The sequence below is a fragment of the Centruroides vittatus genome, unplaced genomic scaffold (assembly GCF_030686945.1).
Source record: "Centruroides vittatus isolate TY-2023 unplaced genomic scaffold, ASM3068694v2 scaffold_861, whole genome shotgun sequence".
Lineage (NCBI taxonomy): Eukaryota > Metazoa > Arthropoda > Arachnida > Scorpiones > Buthidae > Centruroides > Centruroides vittatus.
Window position 1 is genome coordinate 7,092,103 of NW_027122718.1, and position 25,277 is coordinate 7,117,379.

General features: G+C 34.4%; 1 protein-coding gene across 1 annotated transcript in view; it reads right to left on the reverse strand.

The window, feature by feature from the left end:
• Positions 1-25,277, reverse strand: part of hwt (heavyweight) — a 242,787-nt gene that overhangs the window by 16,461 nt on the left and 201,049 nt on the right. Inside the window, exon 4 of the mRNA XM_067288471.1 lies at positions 18,939-20,024. Coding sequence (XP_067144572.1) covers positions 18,939-20,024 — 1,086 coding nt within the window. The remainder of the gene's footprint in view (positions 1-18,938; positions 20,025-25,277) is intronic.

The following is a 25,277-nucleotide window of genomic DNA, read 5'->3' on the forward strand; positions in this document are numbered from 1 at the left end:
AATTTTAAATTAGCCGTGGTTATTTTCCAAGGCAAATGAAAGAAAATTAGAGAGGATTTTAAATAACAAAACATTAGTTACTTCGCTCGATAACAATTTCTATTATCGTATCCATAAAATAACTTTATTATAATCCGTTACAGATGTCGATTCGAATTTGAATACATTAAAGTAAGCTACAAACTCAATTTAAGACGAATTGTACGTCGTGCTATTTAGTTAATTTCCAATTTTTTTTTTCTTTTTACAACCCCTAAACATATTTTCCTAAATCCCTCTTAATAAATATTAATGTAGACGTACGGCTATCGGATATTGCTGAATAATTGATGCGGATTTTTCTCCTCTTGTATAATTCATTAAGTGGAGTTCGCGTACGAGCCACAAATGGTTTTAATTGATAGAATCGACTAATAAGCTTATATTTTCCAAAACGAATATCTACGAAAATTAATCGCGACCGTTCTGTTGTTTAGAAAACAGGAATTAATTGCAAATAAAACCTTGCCACTTTCCTCTTCCTCTTCATAAATTATAGTCTACTTTAACCCACGCAAATACCTTTATAAATTATTAGATACACCTTCTTACTCTTTATCTATAATTCCATAAATCAAGGAAAAGATGCTTTAAAAATTCGATAAATTTAAATATATATATAGGTTTTTAGTAACGAGAGTGAATGTTTTCGAGTTTATATTTTAATATGGCAGAATTTAATTGACGGGTTGAGGCTATATTTACAAAAAGCGAATTAGCGGGATAACGAATAAAATACTGGAAGATAAATTAGATTTGTCAGTAATCGACCGGTCTAACAACATTTGTATCTCGTTAACTAGCTAATTTATACCGACAACGAACTCGAATGCGGAATTGACAAATTTAATCGAAGGTTTGCAAAGGGGAAAAGAGCGGACAATTATTCTAGCTCTAGGACTTTTAACCAGGACTTGGAGCTCTTTCGCCTTCCTCCTCCTTTCGCGCATTAGCAAAACCTTAACGAGTCGTCTTTGGCGGTTAACAAACCACCAACGATACACTTTTCGAACGACTAAGTAATTTTAGCGGGAGAGTCAGACTCGAGAAACGATCAAGATGAGAAATGTCCGAGTGCGAAGGAAATTGTGTGCGAAGTAACTTCGGAGAGAAGTAGTGGAACAATAGCGATTCTCCGATCCCCGGGGCACTATCTTCTCTCTCCTCCAAATAACCGCATTACTCATTCCCGAGGAAACAAACCGCGAAAGTAGTTCCCGACGCGTTTAAAAAACAAAGAATCTTCCAGGAACAGAAGCGATTTTCCACGTCTTCGTCGGCTCTTAGTGGCAAACGAGCGCGGAAGAGAGCCGAAATCTCATCCGCAGATAATTACCGACCGAACGGGAGTATTTAAAAAAAACTACAATTCCAAGTCTAAAGTTAAGATCCGCCGTTGAAAAACTTTAATTTTCTCGTTGCATCTGCAGTTATCGATACTACAAAGTGCGCTATGGACGATTAAGAAAGTCCATTTCCAGTAGATGTTCACGAGATAACCATTCCTCGTTTATTATTATTATTATTCTTTTTTTTTCTGGGAAGGAAGCGAATTCGCCAAACTCGTAAAATTCCGATCGTCAGATTTTTTTACACGGATTAGGCGGAACGAGTTTATTACTCCGGGAATCTGGCCGACGGCGCAAAACAGATAATTTTTCAGTTCACGTTATTCTTTATCGAAACTCGGTGGACAGACGTTGGCGCTTATAATGGAGTAAACAGAGGAGGTATCTAACAACAGGGCAGAGTTATAAATTGCGGACAACAGAAATCCATTCTTGGAAAGAAAGCCTATCTCTAACAATTTATTATTTGTATCTTTCCGTAGAGAGGAAAAAATTTTCGTTAAGATTTCTTTCCGTTATCCGTCCATTTCAGTTTCTGTTTTAGTAGAGAAATTCGCGAGCGTTTTATTGGACATTTTTTGAGAAATTTTCGCGCCCACTCTTCGAAGTTTATGGCTTTTTATGGGTTATTATCGGGAGAGGAGCGATTTGAATTGTATATGGCGATTCAAATCGGCATTATTCCTCCTTAAGTAGTCGGCGTCGAATGTAAATTCAAATCCGTTTTCACAGGAAATAATCTTGGTCTCGAGGTGTAAAATTCCGTATAATGTATCCGGACAAGTTCCGAATTTCCCGGCGGGAAAGAGCGGTGATAAGTCGGTCTAATTTCTGGCAACGAGTATCCGGGCAACAGCTGCCTCTCGTCTTATTGCCCTTCTTCCATTTCGCCTCAATAAAATGTAAAGTCGGACCACTTACCGGCCCACCGATACAACGCCGCCATATTCCCTATTTCTCTCCCCCACTCCGCTTTCATAACTGCAATAAACGTGGAACCGGTAATATTTATACCTCGAGTCGAGCTCGTTCTTCCCCTCCGACGGGTCCCGCAGGCCTTTCTTTCACGCCTCGAGAAGTCGGATGGTTTTTCGTCGCCCAGATCCGACCGACCGAGGGTCGTTCGTCGCCTCGATTTTGCTCGTTAAGGACGGTCCACTCCCTCAACATACACTCGGGGGATAGGACTGTAGGTAAAAAAATTCGATGGTAGGATCGCTTGGCGAAATGGCTTTGGCGTCCAACTCCGGAAATGTCTTCGTCCACTTGGTGACCGACCAATCGAATTTATACATCGAAAAGCGCATTTTATCCGACACCTTTGTTACCCACACAAAATGCCAAGCTCCCTCGGGATTTTCGGCATTTCTTGATTTCTATTCGACGACAATACATCGACTTTTATGGTAGACAATTTCATGGTACAAAAAGTCTTTTCTTCCATTAGTATTGTGAGTTTTTGTAATCCCATTTCTTAAAATTAACGTATTTATAAAAGTATGCTTTACGTAAAGTAAGTGTTAATTTCTAGCCTTTAATCGACGAATTAATTTCCGAGTTTTATTGTATACGTTGCGATGGAAATTACGTACCCAGACAATTATAAGCGAGGCTTTTTATAAAGATATTTTTAATACAAAAGGCGTGGCAAAATCGATTTCGCCCGTGATTAATTGCTTTCCCACAATTATTTTTCTATTCAACTAATAGGTATAAGCCGAAATTTCTTTTTCTTTTCTTTTCGAGTGCGATGACAGAGACATTGAATTTCATAATAAGATTTATATTCAAATTCCTTAATTTCTCTTATACGACAATAGATAAGCGTGTTAGGAAGGTCCCTCGGTTGCCGACTCACTCCTTGGCGTAGCTAGGGGTGGGCGGCATTAAAAAATTTTAAACACTATTAATAATAAGAAGAGTAAAATTATCAGCTATTCCGAGAGTTAAGAATTACAAAAATTATATGACTGTCATTGAAAAAATACCTAAATAGGTTTGATGTGTATTATGTATTTATCCCAAAGGAAGGATGGCAATTGACAGACCCCCCGGGCGGCTCAAATTGTAGCTATGTCACTGCCATAATCTGGATCTACACTGACATATCCACTTTTAATTCCGAGATTCTAGAACTTTTGACTCTTTTTCCGGTTATACGGAAGTCTTATTATATACGAATGGGATCTTTAATACGACAAATGTATTTTAAGGGACTCTTCATGTATATACTCTGTACAGCAGAAAGAATTAAAAAGTACTGCTGCTAGTTCAGACGGTAATTTTGTACCCCGTCTAACTTTAAACGCATTTTCAAGGACACTATTAATGTAATTTTATACTTCAAGATTCTTAATAAGGTATTTTCTAACAACTGAAAGAAATGAGGTTTATAATCCACGATATATTCACAACTAATTCGAGTCTAATTAAAAGTAAAAGACAGTTGATTAGGATTTTAAATTTTATCATCTAGGAAAATAAAACAGAAAAAAATTTCAAAAATTTGCGGGATTCATTTAATCCATATAATTTAACCATTCAAACAGTACATTACAATTATAAATAAAACAAAAGGGCAAAACATTGGTATAAAACGCGTGGGAGAAGAAAGACTTTATTAGATTACTTGCCGAGAACAGTCGAAGGTATTCTTCAACGAGAAGAATTTGTAGGAATGGGGGCAGAGTGTGTAGGATAAGTCAGGACGGTGACAAGAGGCATTTAATAGGAGTCGGGAGACGAAGTGGATCGCAGCGACGGAATTCAATCGGGAGAGGAAGAATGGCGGTCCGTTAACGAAGCCGCTTCTCGTCCACGCGTCTAAAAGGAAGGAGGACGAGGAGCGGAGAGAGAAATCCGGACGGGCGCGGCAATTCCCGGGAGAAATACGAGCGACCGGCAATATCGTCGATTGGTGTCGGACCGACTCTTTCTATCTTACCGGCAACCTTCCCGTCTCGAATTTCTGCAGAAGCCCATCTATTACCGGCCGCGGTCTGCCAATATCTGTGAGTGGCCTTCCGAGGACGCTCTTCCTCCCTCCCTCCCGCAGAAATCCGATACTTTTCTCCCTCTATTTTACTGGCACAAGGTAGAAAGCGGAGCGCAGCTTCCGGTAACGAGCTCTTAATGCGCGCGACAACGGTACAAAGAGCAGCGATTCCGAAAACGATGATTTCCCAACCTCCATTAAATCTCGGTTAGGTGCTGCGGTCTATCTGCCGACTTATCGTTACGAATTCCGTTTCCAGCGCCAGCACTCGCTCGTTCGTCCCACTAACCAAGAAATTAGAAATATCTTAGCACCGCGTTTAACAGCCATTAACAACGCGCGGTTCCCTCTCTAACGGTAGTCGTCACTCCTGCAGTTCTCTTTTATGGCGCTAACTTTCCTTTCGGATTTCTGTTTAATGGCAGCCAGAAAGATCACACTTGCCAAAATCGTGGTCCTCCAATAATTTAAAATTCCTGTAATTTTATGCCGAATATTTTATCCGTGCTTCTCACAAGACCAAACTTTTCCCATTAAAAAGTGACGAGTTTATCATTTCTGCCGCGTATTTTCCATCTATTGAATTGTCCATTCTTCGAACAACTTCGTTAAATCGACACCACGAACGAAAATCACAAAACGGAATGAAAATTACGCTCTGGAGAATTAACAAATCTCTATCTTCCCGCAAACACTAACTGGAGGATGGTTAATTAATTCGGCACAAAGTTGCCGAAATACTTTTTGGGTAGGATCAAATTATTCCGCCTCGAATCCGAATTAAATGAAAATACGCGGATGCCTCTAACCTACAATTAGTTTTGCTTCGTAAGCTACCATTAAATATTTTGACGCGTAATAAAGCGCGTCAAAACTTCACATAATGTATATAAAGACCGTCTCTGCTTGTTTATGTCTCCGTAAACGGCGCAATCTTATAATTGAAATACAAAGCGAATTAAAACAATGGATTCGAAAAAAATTATATATATATATAAACTTATACCTAAACTCTTCGGATTATTATTAAAAGAAAAAAAAAATTCTGGCAGGTTTCAAAAATTGATTCGAAACAGGGGAACGTAAAAACGTTCGTCATAAAAGAAGAAGGCGCTTTTCCGGTTCTTCCAGACAGAAGAGATAAGAGTATTTGGGTTGCGAACCGGTAAAAATAAGCGGGGTGTACAATAGCGGGAACCATTGTAAATCGTATTAGAGAAAAGCCGATTCCGGCGAGTTAACAAGCGGCGGAAGAGAGGGGGAGAGGATGAACCGTCGAAACTCTATCGCATTTAGATCTGTCGATTTGTACCCGGCGTTCGTAAGATCCGGGGTAACCGCATCACGGGCGCGCGCCGGAGAAAAGATGTAAGGGTGGAATCTTCAAACCTAAATACACCGCACTTCCGTCGGAACGATTCCAGATGGCGGCGGGTCAATGACATTCTAAATGTTTCCTTTTTTTTCTTCTTCTTCTTCTTCTTCTTCCTCCTATCCGAAAGAAAATAAGAGTTCTGGGTAATCGCTCGACGAGAAAATACGATAATATTTAGTTTCCCACCGAAAACAACGACGACCCCACGGAATTTACCGATAATTCTCTACCGCTTGTATTCTATAATCTACTTCTGATAGGATTTACCTAAGAAAATATATTTCGATTGTTTATGGAAGAATTAAGTAAGAATGAAACGTTACGGTAAGTATATTACGAATAAACGTAAGTTTACACGAATATTTTCAACACTACCTGCCAATTTGCAACTATAAGTCACGCGTGATATAATACCTTTTTAATTTGAACCACGTTACAATTATTTACTACATTAATAAATGAGATAAAATACAGTTGATTAAACAGAAATTAATAGCAATAATAATAATAAAAACTGATTGGATTTTATCAAAAAATTAAAGATTCTAATTATATATTTACTAGTAATAAATTATACGGTTTACAACAAGTTTTAATAAAATTATAGAAAATAAACTGAAACTTCGCAATATAGCAATGCAAATTTAATATATTATACGTGGTTTCTAACAGTAGACTACTCTTATACTTTGAAACGATAATAATATATTTAATAAACGAAAATATAACACTGTTCTATACCTCATATAGGAAAAGGGAGGTGGTGGCAATCCGAATACAATTTGTCCGTGAAGCATTACGGACCATTACGTAATGATAAATAAGGAAAATATGACGTTGAGAGATGGACACAGAATGGCGAAAACGTCACTTAACGACGAATACAGTTATTAACGCATCAAAATTTCATAAACACCGCCAGTGACAAACCGAACGAAGCAATTAACTGGAAACTTTGTTCTTAAAGAATTACTTTTGTTCGTTCGAAAAATAATAGATATAAAAAGAGAATGTAATCGTATAGGAATGAGTTAAGACATTTTCTCGAGCGAAAACACCGAGAAGAAAAAGCAAAGAGCCTGGAAAAACGAGCGGAAAAGGTAACAAATCAGAAAACAGAATTATTTTCCGTTTTCCGTCCGAAAAACTGGGTATAAAATATAGTCGAATTGAGTCGGACTGTTTTTATTTTCTGTCTTTCTGTAACCAATGTCGACAGCCTCTAAAGACGTGACGTTCGAGAAAGTAAGAAATACGCCGATTCGAATAATATTTCGGCTTCTTCTACAACCGCAATATTTTCTGTTTAGCTTTCTCTCGGCAAAAGTCTGTATCCGGTGAATCATTCACAAATGGCTCATATATAAAACACTAGAGTAGCATATATTCGAGAGGCAGCAATTCAATAAACCCACGTGTAGAAAAATAGCTTTAAAAATGTCAAATAGGAAAGTTGTAACATTTGAATATAGTCTAAGTCATAAGATGTAATTTTCTTTCGTATATCAATATTTCAATAGTCTTCACCTATTGTATCGCATGTGTTATAGTGTGTCAAGAGTTTTCCAATTGTATTAGGCTAACAATAGTTTCGAATAGAAAATTTAAATATATAGAGTCGACTTCTATAACTTATATTCCAGATTAACTATGCAGCATATAGAAACTCGAATATTCATTAAAAAAAATTGGCAATTGTAATGTTTTTACTAGACACTTCATCAAAATGTGTGAACAAAGTCGTGCCCCACACACACATACTAATATCTATACATGCAGGGGGGGGGGGAAACCCTAAAGTTTTTTTGCATTTCTCGACGTTTCAAGGTGTCCTGAATCCAAAAATGTAACAATGTTGGGAGGGAGATAGCCATATTTTCCCTCTAACAGCCATTAAAATAAAAAAATGAAATTGACAATTGAGATTTTCAATTATATTTTTCAACAATTATTTACTTAGAAATTAAAGAAACCTACAATCTTAATGAGATATATTTCAATCAAAACAGAGAGAAGGTATTTTTAGAACCTCAATTCAAAAGTTTTTTTTGTTTGTTTTTTTTTACAAAAGCAATATATTTTCGACACTTCATCAAAAATATATATTGTTTATAAAGGTATAATAAAAGGAAAAAGTATCTCTAGACGCAATTCTTTCACCGCAGAGTATAAAGAAGCAGACTATTACTTTTCCGTGCCATCTGTCGTAAATAATATCGTCTTTACAGTGATGATCGACTCGGAAAATTCCTCTGTTTATATACCGAATGGCGAACCATCGCTCTGATAAATATTTAGAGTAAAGATTACAGAAATATCTCAAAATATTTTTTTTTTCAAACAACAAGTCTATAAAACTTTGCAGATCATTTTTATCAAAAATGGAAAGCGTTAACATTATTTTCTAATCGTATATCATAATTATTAACCGAGGAATTCCAAAGACATAACCAGAGCCTTTATCTCGTCGCCGTATTAAGTAACAAAGATTCTGTTCGTGATAACTTATACTGAAGACGTCGCCATTTTTCATACTTTTGCATTTTTCCTCCCCCCCGAAAGGACCGAGAAATAATTGAATCGAAATCAATAAGATCTCATTAGCCACTGTTCGTCCGTGAATTTTTCCACGATTTCGAATTACGTTTAGTAAGTTAATAAAATATTTCTCTTAAATTTATGTAACTACCACGAATTAGTATTGTGAAGTATGTTTTAAGCATTAAAGATTTGTATAATTTAATATAAAGTAGTTAGAATGATAAATTTTTCAGCCTTAAGTAGAAATTCTTAAAATTAAAGAAGCAAATTCTACTACTATTTAATTACTTTTATAGATTTAAAATTCATAAGATATTCGAAAAAATTTCACTTAAGAGATTAGAAAAAAACGTCTATTTAGATAATTATTTTCGAGCAAAGAGTTTAGAATAAAATATCGAATGTCTCGGACTAAAATAATGGACGAAATTATCATAAAAGTATAAATTTGAGCCATTGTAATTCATTAATGCTTAAACGTGTTAATGCAGTAGTTAGGTATTGAAAAGAAAATATGTTTCCCTTTTTTACACCGTGTTAATTTCGCATAAAATATGACACGTTCTCTTGTAAAATATAAAGAGACGAAGCACATTTATATTTAAATTAATATTTTATCGATCAAGACTTTTACTTATTTTCACCGTAAGCATTTAAAAAATATTAGTACAGTGTAAGAAAAACTGGCCATAACAATTTTACGCCGTCAACAACTTTTTCCTGCGTAATTTATCAAATAATTCAGTTATTAAGAGTCAGAATATTTACAGAGAATTTGTTTAAAGTGGTCAATCTTTTAATAAATCGGATTTACGAGCCTCTGCAACAAAATGATTCGATTCGTCTATGAAGTATCGGAGATGGACTTTCATAACCGGATTAGTTTAACGGTAAAAAGAGAACACCAAATTAAAAATGGGACCCTCTAATTGTCTCAATTAATGAATCTTAAGAGTTCTTAAGTACACAGTAAATCAAAATAGTTGAAATAAGAAAAAGAAAACTCATATTTAATTATGTATACAATTAATAAGGTTATATTCCTCGACTTTTTACACTCGAAAATTAAATGGAGATTTAATTAAGAATACAAAATATTTTAAAATATTATATTAATTAACAAATGTATTATTTTTCATAAGGATAGTATTTATATTTTTTATATTAACTCGAATAAATCTTTTTAACTGTGTAGAAATTTTTAATTTAAAAATGCAACAATTTAATGCAGATAAATAATAAGCTTATTTTAAATTCTGAAATACGTGATTACATCTATTGCCTTTTATTTTTTTTTTCTCTCCGTGAAGCCGGGAGTAAATAAGTATGAATAGATAAACATCAGAATAAATTACAATCCTGTCAACCGATATGTAATATTGACCAGACGTGTATAGAAATCACAAATTTGATCAGAGAGATTTCATAAATTAGCACTTTCTCCTTCGTTTTTATATTAGACTTCTCAATTCAGTCTTAAATAATTAATTAATTTATATTAATTTGCTAAATAGTACTAACTTGTAACGAACTAAGGTTGATACCGTAAAGAATTGAATTAATTTAGTTAAATATTCATCGAGAGCACTTCCTAGTAACAACATACTTTACTGAGTATTTCAATTTACATTGTAGACATTAGTAAATTGGAAATTCCTTTATGAAAATTCGAACCGTCTTCTGTAGACCTACTATTTACCTCCATCGTTTCTCGTTCTATCGATTATTTCTGTTTTCGTTTATCTCCGTGACTTTTAGCTTTTTCGCTCTGATCCAAAGCTTAAAAATAATCAAATAAATGTGATTGGCCCCAAGACATCCACATCAGTTGAAGAAACAATAATCAAAACTCTAGTTTGTTGAACCGAAAAGTAAGTTTATATCGAATGAATCAATATTGAGGGTGTAAGAATAACGGAAAATCGTGAAAAACAAAGCAAGATACTGTACTGTACAATCTGATATAAAAGTGTGCTTTCTATACACAAAAATACATCCCAATTCGGCTACTTTTATGCGATACGATAAAGAATAATCGACTTATTATTTACTAAAAAAAAAAAAAAAGTTAAAACAATGCAAGTTACTGTAAAAATCTGTTGTAAACTTGAAATAAATCCAAGAATCTGATTGATCGAAGATGAAAATACCTTATAAAGCTTACAGAAACATAGTATAAATAAAGTAATTTCGAATTATCATTTGATAATTAAAAAAATAATAATAATTCTAATCAAAAGGTAGGTTATGGTAACTTCGAGAAGCACCACAAAAGTTGTATGAAGTGTATTGCGAGGAATGTGATTTCTCTTCGGTTTATTTCATCAAAGTAAGGATATTTAGAAAGTTATTATGGGCAAATTCTGATAGAAATCAATCCCTTTACTTGCGTTAATAGTTTTTTGACATTTGTTTCTTGATATTTGAAAATATGCAATTCAACAGTAAAATAATCTTAAATATAAATATCCGGAACGATATTACATCTAATCAATTTAATTTTGAAAATTCAAATATCAATAGTTATCTGTATGTGTTATTTTTACTTGGCTTATAATTATATATAAATTTAAAACTTGGATTTATTGGATAAAACGTCATATCCTGCATACCATCAAGACTCGATTAAGTGGAACTTCCTTCTGTGGATAATAATAATAATAATAAAAAATCCAACGCTTCCTATTCTCCAAAACCTGTGTAAAGTGGACAGGAATTGCAATAGATGAAGCACTTCCCACGAATAACTAATGCTTCCCTTTTCTATATTAATTATCATTGTGTTTATTTTAGTCATGTTTGGATCTAAAATAGAATTTTGTTGTTGACTATTGCGAAGGAAACGTTTCTCCCAGAAGAATTTTCTTTAGGAAACTGGTTCCTGTTTAGGTGTTAGACAAGGAAATCCAGAAACGTCAACTCGTGATTGTATTTAGTGGTTTTTATCCATTCCTTCACTGGTATAATTTTGTTAAACTAGACAATATTGAACTGTAGAATTTATAAATATATATATATATGTAAATTAATAGTCATTGCTAATTAATATCAGTCATACGAATCGATTCTTTTGCTAATTATGGAGAAGAATAAACATTTATTTTCTTTCTATTTGTATCATATTATCGAAAGCGGCTATTTAATATTAAAACCCCGAATATGTAAATTTTAATCATTTATTTTGGTTATTAATTATTGTCATTTAAATAATTTAAAAGATCTTAATTATTTTGTGAATATTAAATCACAACGTTAATATTTATGCTAATTTTAAGAGTTAAAATTTTCAATAAAATACAATTTTATACCAGCTTAGATCAATTTAATTTCTTTTATATTTAATAGTTCAATGTATTACTTTTCAGTAAAATCGTATAAAATAAGTCGAATATGTCAAAAGCCAGATGAGATAAACACAATATTCTTTCCGGATAAATTCATACGAGGATAAATCCATTAACATTTTAATCTAGACTGAAATATCGACATTAGAATATTTACTTTCTGTATTTGTCACTAATAAAAACAACATGGCGTTGAAATTGTTCGGATTACAACATTATTTTATATTATAAAATAATAATACACATCCGAAAATTTATTTCTTTTGCTAATAAAAATAAAATCCATAAAAATAATCCAAAGAAATTAATATTATAACAGTTCAAATGGCCTTCTCGTTTCTTTAGTTATTTACATACTCGTCTTTCCGTAGATTATTTACAAAAAATGTTGAAATTATTTAAAAGAATTGAATTTTTTATTACGCCACATATGCAAAATCTCTTCTTCCTTAATTATTAAGAAAGAAGAGATTTTGTCTAATAGAAAAAAAAATGCAACAAACTAAAAGACTTGTGCACTTATCACGACAACTTACTGGTTTAGTGCTTTATCGAGACTTTTGTTTTCAGTCAACCTTGTTATCGGATCGAATTTTGTTGTTCCTCTTAGTATTATCCGAGAAAACTATTGGAATCAACGATTGATAGGGCTAACATTAAGAGTTAACTCGTATCATATATTGAGCATATCAAACTTATCCAAAGAGGAATAGAAAAGATTTCAGATAATTTCTTTTATATGCTCTGTCAGTAACTAAAATATTACTTTTTAACACAAGTTATCGTGTGTTTTATTGCATTTTAAACAATTGAAATTACTCATATATATATATATAAAACAAACTTATATTTTAAATTTTAATCAAAATATAAATATAAAATTGATAAAATTAAATTTGCGACTCTTTAAAAATAAATTCAGAAACTTTATTTCGTTATATAAGCGAAGAGATTTGATTTTAAATCCATATTTTATACATTAAAATCAAAATTTTATACTTTATATAACATTTACAAGAATGTAGCGAAATTTATAATGCAAACTAAACGAAACTTTCGGTGTTGTTAATATGAAAAAAGTGAGACGTTGATTGTTTTTGTTTCTTACAAACCAACGTGCAGATAATAGTGTAGTCACGTATCTTAACGGAGTTTACAACTCAAACTCCTTAAATTTATATCAAAAGAAATACTCAAGTGGTTAGAATTTGAATAAAAAATTTCAAATAACGTAATAAGAAGGATATACTCTAGAAATTCTGAAGTTTCTAATTAGTTTAAACGATGAATACACATTGCATTATTAGATACACTACAGATAGACCGACAAAATATAAAGCACAGTAACATACAACTGTAGATGTTTTTATTCCATACTTGCGAATAATTAAAACTTAAAAATCACATGAAATCAGTGAAAATAACATTTTATAGTTAAAAATCATGTAAAGAGTTTCTGCGTGTGGAAAGTTTCTGAAAGGAAAATTGCTGTACTAGGAGAAAAAAAGATTAAAATGACTTTTGCGTCAGAAGTGGAATAATTCAAGCGATATAAAAAAGAGAGAGAGAGAGAGAAAATCAAACAAAAATTGGAGTTTTATATTTCCCAACAGACCGCTCTTAATGTCACCAAAACGTCAGAACCTTAAAAATTCCAAAACAAAATAAATAAATAAACATACCACGGCACATTTCCAGACATATTGAATTTTTTTTTGTTTTTTTGTGTGTGCTTTTTTTAATCAAAGTACCAAATCTCTGAACGAAGATGTGCAAATGTAACATTTTATGACGAGAGTAAGTTTTAGCTGGATGATTTCTTCTGCTTTCAATTCTATTGGGAGGGTTAGTGAAAATATTAAAAAGTTTTTAAATGCAGCAACGACGAAAATTACGTATCGATTGGAAACGAGTTTCTTTTAATGGTTAAACAAATCCATTGTTTCTGGGTGGAACGAAAGACACTCGAAGCTACCTAATAAGTATTTATTGTCATTTCCCGAGAAAGTTCGCGAAGTATTTTCAATTTTCGACAGAACTACAAATCTTGTCATTACCCCGAATGTTGTTCCTCTTTTATTTGTCAAAGACGTAATAAGAATGGTAAGATTACAATTATAATTTTCTAAGACATGTCCAAATGAAAAAGTATGTTGTCGGAACGGGTACAGGAATATCGTAATTAACAATAATATAAATAAATCTCCAACGTCGAGAGAAGGTAATCAGTAGTATCGAAATTAACCTTTCTTGACTTTTGAACTAAATGCAAAGAGCTAATAAATACTTTTGTATTTCTTTTTAAAAGTAAGTAACAACTTGAACGTTAAGTTTATATACTTAAAATAAAGAAAATAGAATTAGAAAAATTCGAAATAAATCTAAAAATATGAAATTCCCTAGTTTCTTACAGAGCAAGTACAGTACAAGTACAAGTACAGTACATATACCGGCGTGTCGTATTTGCAGGATTTTTGTCAGGGAATTGCCAAAAGCACGATTTCTTAACATTAAATTTGTATCTAGAGATTGTTTCGTCCATAAAAGAAAAACTTACTTGGAAAAAGATTCTTATCTTCCTCATACCTTATCTTTATCGTGGGATCTATTCATTAGACGTTCCTCGGATGTTTGCTTATCCCTTTTTCGCTATCTTTCCTTTTATTCGCGAAAGGAAAAATTACGGCTCGAGAATGCATTTGTAAAGATGATTATTAAAACAGATTGTCGTAATTTTACTTATTAAGTAAATAAGATTGTACTGTACAAGCAATTTACACACATCTAAGTATTGTGTCGAGGGATATCGGAGGAGGAATCTACAAAGTGTGGTACGATCTCCGAGCAGCAACAATTTGAAAAATCGTAAATACGTGGGATTAAACATTTATATTGGTTTTTCAATTGCAAAACTTAGATTACTTGTATTATTTTATAATTGTTTCTCATTGTTTGTCATTCACGAGTCTACAATGGAGGGTAGAGTATGAAAAGATTAGGCTAAAATCTATTTTAAAAAATCCTTCATTTTAAATCTTTCGTAATCCGAAGAAACATTTCTATTCTCTCTCTTTTTTTTTTTTTAAATAAGAAATTGCTATTTTTTAAGTATTACATTTAAAATGAGGCATGCAGTCACCTCGGGACTGTACAAACTATGTAATTATCGATTAGTGCCATTTCTGGTGAAGCGTGCAATAATGCACAGCGTGAAGAAATTCCCCAGATTCTATTATATTTATACATATAAATATTTATATTTTATAATTAAATTTAATATTTATACGAACATTAAATTTATAATGGAACCAACTTCAGTTTTAATATCGAATTTCCAAAAATGGTTAAAGCCGTTTGAAAAAAAAACAACATAAAGTAGGCCTATTATGTAAAATTTAAAAAGTACATATCAATTCTCAGTTATAAATTTTTAATCTTTTTAAATTCTCGCTACTCCAATTATAATTTTATTATATTTTTTTTGCAATATATTAGCTTTCGAACATCAAGGTACATTCAATCTATTTAATAGTTTAAAATAACCTGACCGTAACAGAAAAATAAACTTCGGAAAATAATGAAAAGTTAAAGATACACGTGTGTAGTATACATGGGCTTACTTACATTATTTATAAGAATATACAGATGTTTAAATCATTTTATAAATAAATTATATACGAAAGTAACAAAATTTGTATTTTAATACAATTTCAACATAGATTTTTTCTCAACGAATAGAATACTTTCTATAAACGTAAGACAAGGAAAGAGATAACAGAAGAATAAATACAGTAATCCCTCCATTGGTTCCACGAAAACAACGTTTAAATTACGGTTCTGTTCCATATTCTCAAATACAGTAAAACTTGTGTAAAGAGGACTCGTACGGTGTCGAATATTCATTCTGTTTTAAACAGGTTTTACTTTACAGTATTTTACTCTTACTGGGGTAAAAACAGTTTAAACTAAATTTTTTTATTATTATTATTTTAAATATACGTCTATGCAATAACAAAAAAAAAAAACTTTTTAATGCAACTATCATTTATTTCCATGAAGTTGATTATTTAAAATAGCGTCAAAATAAATTGGCATAAATGGAGGTATTACTGTAATAAATTTTTCTATACAATAAGATTTTTTAATTTTATCGATTTATTGTCATTAATTAACAACTGTAATCAAAATACCGCTTTAAAGTTTCATTATATGGATTATAATTAATACTAGAAATTCAGAATAAAAGTCTACGTACAACTAGAATTCGTCTTAAAAATAAAAGACGAGAAGAATAACTTTCATTTTCGAGAATGTAGAAGAAAAAAAAATAAATCTATAAAATTCGATTTTCACCATTTTATTGTTAAAGTATCCCTCGAAACAAACAGAATCATTTTAAAGAGGTAAAGAAACAATTCGAATGTTTTATGTTGCCATAGCACTCATCTTAGAGGCCATCGACGTTTATTTGATGGTGGGTGGCCAACACCATCCAAAATGGTACTCGAATTTTCGTGTACGAAATACACATGGTCTTTAAGGAAAACAACGGAAAGAAAAATTCCTGTCTTTACTTTCCAAATATAAATAAGGTAAGTACAATCATTTTTAATTTTTAAAACCGCCGCCATTTTGAAAATAATTTAAATATCAATAGCAGAACACTATTAAAAAAAATCTTCAAATGCGTCTTGAACCGAATATATTAATTTTTTAAAAATTAATTTCCAAATATACAACAATAAAGACGTAAATAAAATCTTCAAGATATCAATTTGAAAGTGAATACAAAACAAAAGTTAATATTTTATATTGCTTTATATATACATATACTTTTTTTTAAGTAAAAAAGATTTATCAATAAATAATAAACTAAAAGCCATTTGCCCGAAAAAGCGGCGTTTGCAATTTGTCTTAACGTTTTAAAGTTGTGTGTCGTTATTTTTATTTATTAACGTCCGGTACTCGAAGTCGACAGAATATGACGAAATACCGTAAAGCTACAGCGTTATTTACTTAAATGGATTGCATTCTTTCTTCCATTTCTGTACGTCCTACCGACGGTTATCATTATTTCTATCCTATTACAATTCTATCACAATATAGCATCCACACAAACATCGAACATTCATCAGACGAATGGCTGCTATAAAATGATTGCCCGGCACTTCCCTGTATTGCGTCATCAATACCTGAGAGTCGATAGGGACGTAAACGCGTTCCCTTAATACCAATGGCAACCGATGCAACCCGGCTTACGACGAATCAAATATCGCGCAGATATAGAAACGTGGCTACGAATAACTCTATAGACAGAATGCACCTTATCGTTTATAAATATTTCGTTCACGTCGTCTCTAGTGTTGATCAAACACAGTTTGGGGGTGCGAAGTACGTGAAGCGAGACGTTAACGAGTGGACGGAGGACGGCGCAGACTCGTTTCGCTAATTACCGAAGTGTCCTTTTAATGTCGCCTCGTCCCGTATATATTTACAGTAATTAATTGACACGGAGGTAACGGACCAACTTTGTTGGGGAAGTTTGTCTTACGCGGAGTCATCCAGCCACCTGGATGCCCTCTCGAGCACCTCCTGACGGAGTCGTTTGTTCGATTTTTTCCATCCTCGGTGGGAGGAAACCAAAGATAATGCGCCAACGTCGTTACATTAAAATGAATGAACCGTAAATATTGTCGGCTCTCCATTGAAATTTCTTACTAAATCTTAACCCGGACGAATTTCGAAAGCCAACGATAATTAGGGGATGGTAACAATTAACGTACAAAAGTTTGAATCTTTCAACGTCGCGACTCATTAAGCCACGTATTACCATACTATTTAAAAACTAGAAAAATGATGTTAAATACGAAACTCATTTATTTAGTTGTTACCTTTAAAGCTACGTAATACTCAACACCAGAAGCAGAGTAAACATATTTAGGGAAGATCATTTTTTTCCCTCGCCCGTGGAAATGTATGAGCTGAGTTTCTACAGTAGAAATTTTTATCGATATGATATGGCATGGTCTCGCCTTGTCGACCGGTATATAGTCACTCCGGACGGATTTTTTTTGGAGTATAGAGTATTCCGAGCGTATTATTTGGAAGCCGCGACGACCAATAATAATACGAGTCTATAAAACAAGATTTACCTAGTAATATTTAAATGAAAGTAGATTTTCTTTCGCGGACGTGAACCGAACGTGGTCGGAATGAAAGGCGATTCGTTGTCAATCCACAGATTTAGCTACCCGTGAAATATAGCGACCGCGCACTCGACCCACAGCGGAGGGGAACCGTCCCTGTTTTACGATTCCGAGCAGGTATCCGGACAAACTATTTGTCAACAGGATTTCCTCGGCCCAGATATGAAATGTTCGCTCACACATGACGATGCGGCCATTTTCGAAGAGAATGCGCGATAATCCTACCCGGAATGGAAGTTTTTCCATTAACGACTCCTACAAATGATCGTGACTTAAACATTATTATAATGCCACGAGGTTTGGCCGAAATTTTACGAGATTTAAAGTATTTCATCGTCGTAGCGCTCGGTGGAACAATTATAATTTACTGTCGAGTGTAAATTTCAACGGCAGGCATTCGAAAAATTTCGTTAATTTATTATAAAAATAAAATAAAAGAAGTAAAACTAGATTATTCGCTACTAGAACATTTACGATATTCTTGAATAATAAACGGACTAGCTGGAGTGAAATATTCTGCTCTTGACAAAAAGACTTTCACGCCAAGAATGGGCTTAAAATAGATTCGATTCAGTACTATTTAAAATGAAAAGGCGGCGATTACGGGAATAAACGAGCGCTAAATCGCGTTGTCAAACTGGGTCCGTGATTAATGGCGCATCAATTAACTGGTCGTCGAGTGGAATCTATTCCACTGGCGAAATGATTAAAGACGAAACGTGCAAAGTGCAAACTGCAATATCGCAGTAGTACGCTTTGTAGTCGACCGACGGCGGAAAACGACCATTTTGCTGTACTTCTTGCATCGAATTAGGGGAAATTTTCTACTTTGGTGTTTCTAAACGATCATTCCGAGATAATTATCTGTTAGTCATTTTTAATAAATAATAAACACAATTTAGCGGAGAGATCCGATGTGGTTATAACCTATTTTTCGGAAACTTATTACTTATTACAAAGGATCGCAAGCGGTAGAAGTTTCTCGATTTAAAATGGTCGTAGTTTATTTAATTTCTTTAATTCATAAAGTGCAATTTCTGATTGGACGCGACAGGTTAAGGCAGATAGGAAGGAAATATATTGTCTTACCTGAAGGCTTTGTTAAAGACGGTGGCACGTCAGATTTATTAATGGACAGTGGAGGAGACGAACTCGACGCGGATTCGGTGTTTCCCGAGGAGTTAGTCTCTGTGTCGTGACGAGGTTCCGACGTCACGGCTGTGGTGATGCCGTTAGTCAATTTCGGATACTCCCAAGGCGGATCGTAATCGTCCGACGGCCTGTTATCGTTCCGGGGACTCTGCGCTTCCCCCGAACTGACTGCGTGACAGGGAAACCGGGTGCTTTCCAGAGCCGCCACTTTTCTGGGCACGTTATTAGGCGAGTCTGAACTCACCGACGATTGGTCCATGTCTTTGGTGGTCTTTAAATTGGTGCCGTTCGTTACCCTTTCCGGTCGGTGCGTTTCGTTGGAGGTAGAATTTTTATTTTTGCATGGTTCGGATGGTAACACTTTAATACCTTGATGACCGTGAATGGGTTTCTTGGTAACGAACGGAGAACCGTTCTGATTATTGAGCAAAGTCCTAGGTAAAGGTTCGACGCTGGCCGTGACGCGGATGTGATGCGCTTTGGGCGACGACGACGGATCCCTAACCAGGGTGACTTTTCTCTTTTCGGTCGGTGTCAGATGAGGCGGAAAAGGTCGTGGAGCCAAGCGTGGCGACTCCCTGAGGACGCGAGGCTGATGCGTCGGCGTACTGGACGACGAACAACTACCCGTGCTAGACGGCGGTCTGGAGATGATGCGTAGTCCTGCCCCGTCTCCCGATCCCAACCTGGTCCTTAGATAGTCACTGTGAAGGACGGGACTCTGAGCTAAACGATCGATGTCTTCCACTTCCCTCTTCACTCTACTGTCGAAGGCCGTCTCGTAAATATGCCTTTGTCGCGTAGTCATGTCGTCGTCGTCGTCGTCTCCTCTTGTTTCTTCAGCTACTGAGGACGATTCGTCTGTACTCAATGGCCGAGTAGGCGATATTTGCAGGCTGCTGGCAAAATGTCGCCCGACACTCCATTCCCATGGCTCATCGTATTCGTCGGCCGGTCGCTCATCCTCGTCGTGACAATTGCACGTGCTCACCTCTTCGTAGTAATCATCGTCTTCTTTATGAACTAAAAATAAAAGAAAAATACATATGTAATTACTTCTCAATAATTGAAAAGCTCCTAGCGACCTTCAGTTTGTCAGAGAGATGTCGCTTGTGTTCGAATTCCCACGAATCATCTTAATTCCAATTCAAGCAAAATCCCTCCTGCCTATCGAGGCGGGTAGATCCCACGTGTAATGGATTTAACTGAAGCGGACACATGTCTCTTGTATAATAGTGCAACGCATGCCAAAACAAAAGCCCGCTTCCAAATTACTCGACATTCGATATATTTTATCAAGATGAACGATTTATGAGAATATTATCTCGCGATATCTATTAGTAACGAAGAGATTCGAGAAAGTTGATAAATGCATTCTTCTCGCCTCTCCTGAGAAAAGAGATTCGAGTTTCTAATCAGACAGGTGGGCAAGCTTCTACATGCAAAGACAAAAATCGATTTAAGAGGAATTTTTTTTGTAAAAGGATCCACGCATTCGCTTAAACTCAAAACGCTTCGTCTTCACGGTATCTTTCATAAAGGAAAACCACGTTCAATAGTTCTCTACGTTTTTACTTTACACTTACAGGATTGATGACAATACAAATTCCTGAAAATCGGATAACGTAATAAATACCATAAAACTGACGTGGAGATATATTGATTTTTCTCCCGATATACCAGAAAATAAAGCCTCGTAGTATTACTTTTTTAAGACAAATATTCTAAAAGTACTCCAGTTCTCCGGAGCTTATCAAATTTTCTTCCCGATTTTGCTTTCTTCCTTTACAATCTAATTCAATATGCAAAATTTTATGTAAGTCCGTGTCGGGATCACAGACGTCCGTAACAGAATCGCACATTCTTCGTTGTTTTATTTTTAAAATATGTAAATTTAAAACGGGTCTTATATTTCTCTAATATCAAAGAGTTTGACAATCGACAGCGAATAGTTACTATAGATATAATGAAACGAGAAAAGGAAACACCGAGATTTGTTTCAGAAATTGTTCCTATAAAAAAAAAATATGGAACGTTTCCGATCGTGAAGTTCTGAAAGCAGAAAAATCTGGATGGCAAATCCCTAAGCTCCTACAACCGGCAACAAGTGACTTTTTCTAAGTAAGGCATGGGTCCGTTACACGACCGTCTCAATCGGAATGAGAAAGGTACATTAATTCCGACTGTGGGGACCATTTGTTATCTTCTCCTGGTTACCCACCTGGAAGTATCAGCAGGGTATATATCATCCAAAGCCTCTCCTACATCGATTACTTGTCTAGAACAAAAGTTTTCCACATCACACACGGAACTAGTATATGAAAAAATAGCTAACTGTTAGAAGTCAAATGTTTAAACGAAACTAATTTTTTAACTATTTAACTAGAAAACCGTAATGTGTATTTGACTAAATGCACTTTTTTTCGTTAGTGAAAAAGTAGAGAGGAAAACAACTCATTGAAAATATAAAAACTACAGCTTGTTTTTATATTTATTATTATACTGTATTAATAAATTGTTATTACCAGGGTCGGAACTACTAAGGCTGCTTCCAGCTCCCTATCTGGAAAGGATCCATTTGTCATTTATACAGTTTTTTAACTTTTCATCTAGTGTTGTCACTAAAGACGAAAGTGAATGCGTGTTTATTTGTGTATATTTACGAATATAAACGTAACTTCGATTTTAATATACAGCTACTCTAATTATTCAACAAAAATTTGTGAATAAATTCATTTAACCCTTTTGTTTCAGACCCCAAAATACATAGATACACCTGTCTTTCACACATTAAATAATAAATAAATAAATAAGCACACATTTATTTAGACACCGAATAATTTTTAAATGCGATAAGCGTGTAAAAACATAGTAAAATAAATATTTTATAGACATTACGCAATGCAATCTATTCAACCTATTGGCCGAATTTTATACCTAATTTAGTATATATTTTGAATTTATTATCTATATTCAAAAATTCTCGTAGATGTATTTAAAATGATAAAACGATTTGTAAGAATCGATTAGACTTTTAAAATGATTAATTACGTAATAATTACTATTTTAAAATAATTCCGAAAAATTAATTAGCCTATTTCTGAACACTTTCTATAATCTTACAGCTCGTTAATCACCATGCGTAACGCATAAAATGAATTCATAATCCGAACTACCAGAAGCTGTCACCGATACAACAGAATGAAAATTTGACTCGGACAAGCATTGCCATTTCTTATAGAAAACAACTAATCTACAACAGCTGTTATGATATTGCAATAGGAGCTGTTTATATATACCCTTGTAAGGTACATCAATTTGTATTAAAATTTCTAATTCTACAAATAATACAAAATATATACAAAAATTTTGTTCAAAATTTTAAAATCTGTGCTGAGAAAACATGAGAAATAACGAATTCTAATTAGAAAAAATAAGCGCGTATGTATATAGACCGATATTATCTGATATAAATGAATTTATACATGATCCAAAGATCTTTCGCGTATCTAATTTACGTGACCAAAATATTCACTTAATTTGTACTTGATGTGAAGCGCTATGTAAAAATTCCGGAGGAAATATTCCTAAAATCAATATAAATTCTTGTAGCCAATGTTAAATCATTTTTGACAATGTTTTAAAAGTTTTTAAAACAAATTTACAACTTACAACAGTGTCTAGTGTGTCAACAAACCTGTGAGAAAGGTCAACAAAATTGATCGTAGAATTTATGTTTTATCAAATACTCCGCGAACTTAAACCAAGATTTTTAAATAAAATTTTTGCACAAAAGAGATCAGATTTAACTATTGAAAGTAATTGTGCAAAATAATTATTAAGTCGGGTTAACAAAGTTATTCTTAGGTTACGTTTCCTGGCAATACAACGCAATAAATCGAATTTGACTTTTATATTTAAGGTCCTTAGACACTGCAAAACCTTATTTTAAAAGGTTCATCAAATCGTAATTTTTAGAATTTATTAATGACTCGATTCGTCGGATTAGCATACGAATGCAGTCGTAACAAGTCGAGCATTTATCTTATTCCGAATTTATAAATAAGTAGTGAAAATGTAATCCCCGTAACGTTCCATTTCCCGATGGAAAATTTTAACAATGGAACTAATTAAAAGAAACTCGCGTTATCTGTACTAAATCGAAATAGAGGACACGAATTAAGCGAAGGGCCGATAATTAAGTAATTGTGTCACGTGTTAAGTCGTCCCAATACGCGTGTGACGTCGGATCAATTTAAACACAAACGCCAAAAGTCTAGTTGTTAATTAGCGAAGGGGAATTCGGTAGACTTAGTTCGAACGCTTTTAAAAACGCATTATATCCGATTGCCGACACTAATTACGAAACACTTCGGACAGATATCCGACGTTCATTAATAACCGTAACGACGGAGATTAGATGGAGAGAAGTTAGATCCGTTTGTGAATCGCCCGTCCTTCCTCCCGTCCGGAATAAAGGAGCGACAAAAAGGATAAGGTAAAAAGAAAAATTAGAACAGAAGTACAACGAGATTTTTCTTTAACGGGTGCGTGCTTCATAAATCGCCCCTCGAGAGAGAGAAAAGAAGAGAAACGGTGAGGTCAGATGTCGCCTCGCGTCATCTACGGGGAGATGTTGTTAAAAGCCTTTTCTTGTCACATCCGGTTCAATGTATTAGTGTCGTTGTCCCAAGACACAGATTCTCCTTCATTAGTTCCAGAGCCGTTTTTCTTCTTCGAGCCCCACATTTATCACACGACACGTGCTTTACGGGCGAGATACATAAGGTAAGCGCAGGTAAATAGAGGAAAAACAGGTCCCCGACCGATAGTTTGGGGATGTGATATATCCCGCAGGAGTCCGAATTCCGGTAATGCGGGTACCTACCTACTTTGGGTAAGAGCTTCTTGGCAGAACTACACCCGTAAACGGAGAAGCATCAAGGATATACCAGAAGTAGAAAACACGCAACAATGCCGGCCGATGCGAGAATACTTATTAATTTCCGGCTTTCGGTGGCCGATTAAAATAATTACCATAATTTTTCTGTAAGAAAAGATTACGGAAAATGGCGGAGGAGGATATGGTAAAGAACTCGAGATTAGTCGGTAAGGTGATGGACAGGTTTTAATATCCAGCAGACTGATCGCGCGCGAGCATTCCAGAGTTTGTAATGACGTCAGTCGGGTATTTCCTTTAATCAGCTTAAAGGTCTGGTATTACCGGGCACTAGACCAGAAGGAGTGGGAGTAGGAAGACCACTCTCTCTCGTTCCAAATCCACTACCCGCAGAGAACCGGTGATAATACGATCCAAACATCGACATAAATAAACACGATAGGAAGTCGACGGTAGCGACGGGAAACGAACTTTCCACTTAATCCCCGGTCAGAGTTACGATCGAGTCCGGAAATAAGCCGCGTCCGAGCATGGCATCGATGGATGTCATCTCGCGAGACTGACACCAAGACCTCTTTTATAGCTTTCCGTTCGCTATAGCGCGAGGAGAACTGGCGTAATGAAAATACTTGGTCGAAGGTTGTAATTTCTTATCACACAAATCACGGGTTCTGTCACAGATGGCTAGAATCCTATCAACCGAAACGATCTGACAATTCCTTCTCGAATCTAAAAGAAAAACTAGCGTAGGGCCACACACAATTACGAGAGTGATCCTTTGATCTAGTTTGATTGTACGATGATCGATATCGTTTCATACGATCTGGAAATGAGATCGACCTATCTATCGATCAAAGTATAACTTAGTGTAAGATAGGAAATAATACTTTTTAAAATAAAAATAAAAATTTATCTCCTAGTAAGGCATATTTTTTTTTTCTTTGCGAATGTTTTGAGCTACCGAAAAACTTCGGTGCTGCCTAAGAAACACGTTTTCGTCAAAGAAAGGAAAAGTGACAAGCGTGACAGAAACGTGACGGTGTGCAAAAAATCCAAACCTCGGATGCCAGCCAAGCTGACACTAATTCCAATTGTCTGCTGTCCTAGTGCATTTGGGTCTGCAGATAATCCCGGATTGATATTCTTAGTTAATGGATAGGTAGGTGGATAAATTTCATAAAGAAAAACTTTTGGGATAAAAACCTTCCAACAAACAATGTATTATTTATACCGTGTTAAGTTAAACATTTATGTTTAAAAACAATTCAACTCGTTTGAAATTTCTACAGATTTTTAGTAAGAAATTTCCTTTAAAATTAACACATTAATTATCGTGTTTTGCTTTTTTTAAAATAAACTGTCATATCAGAATTTTA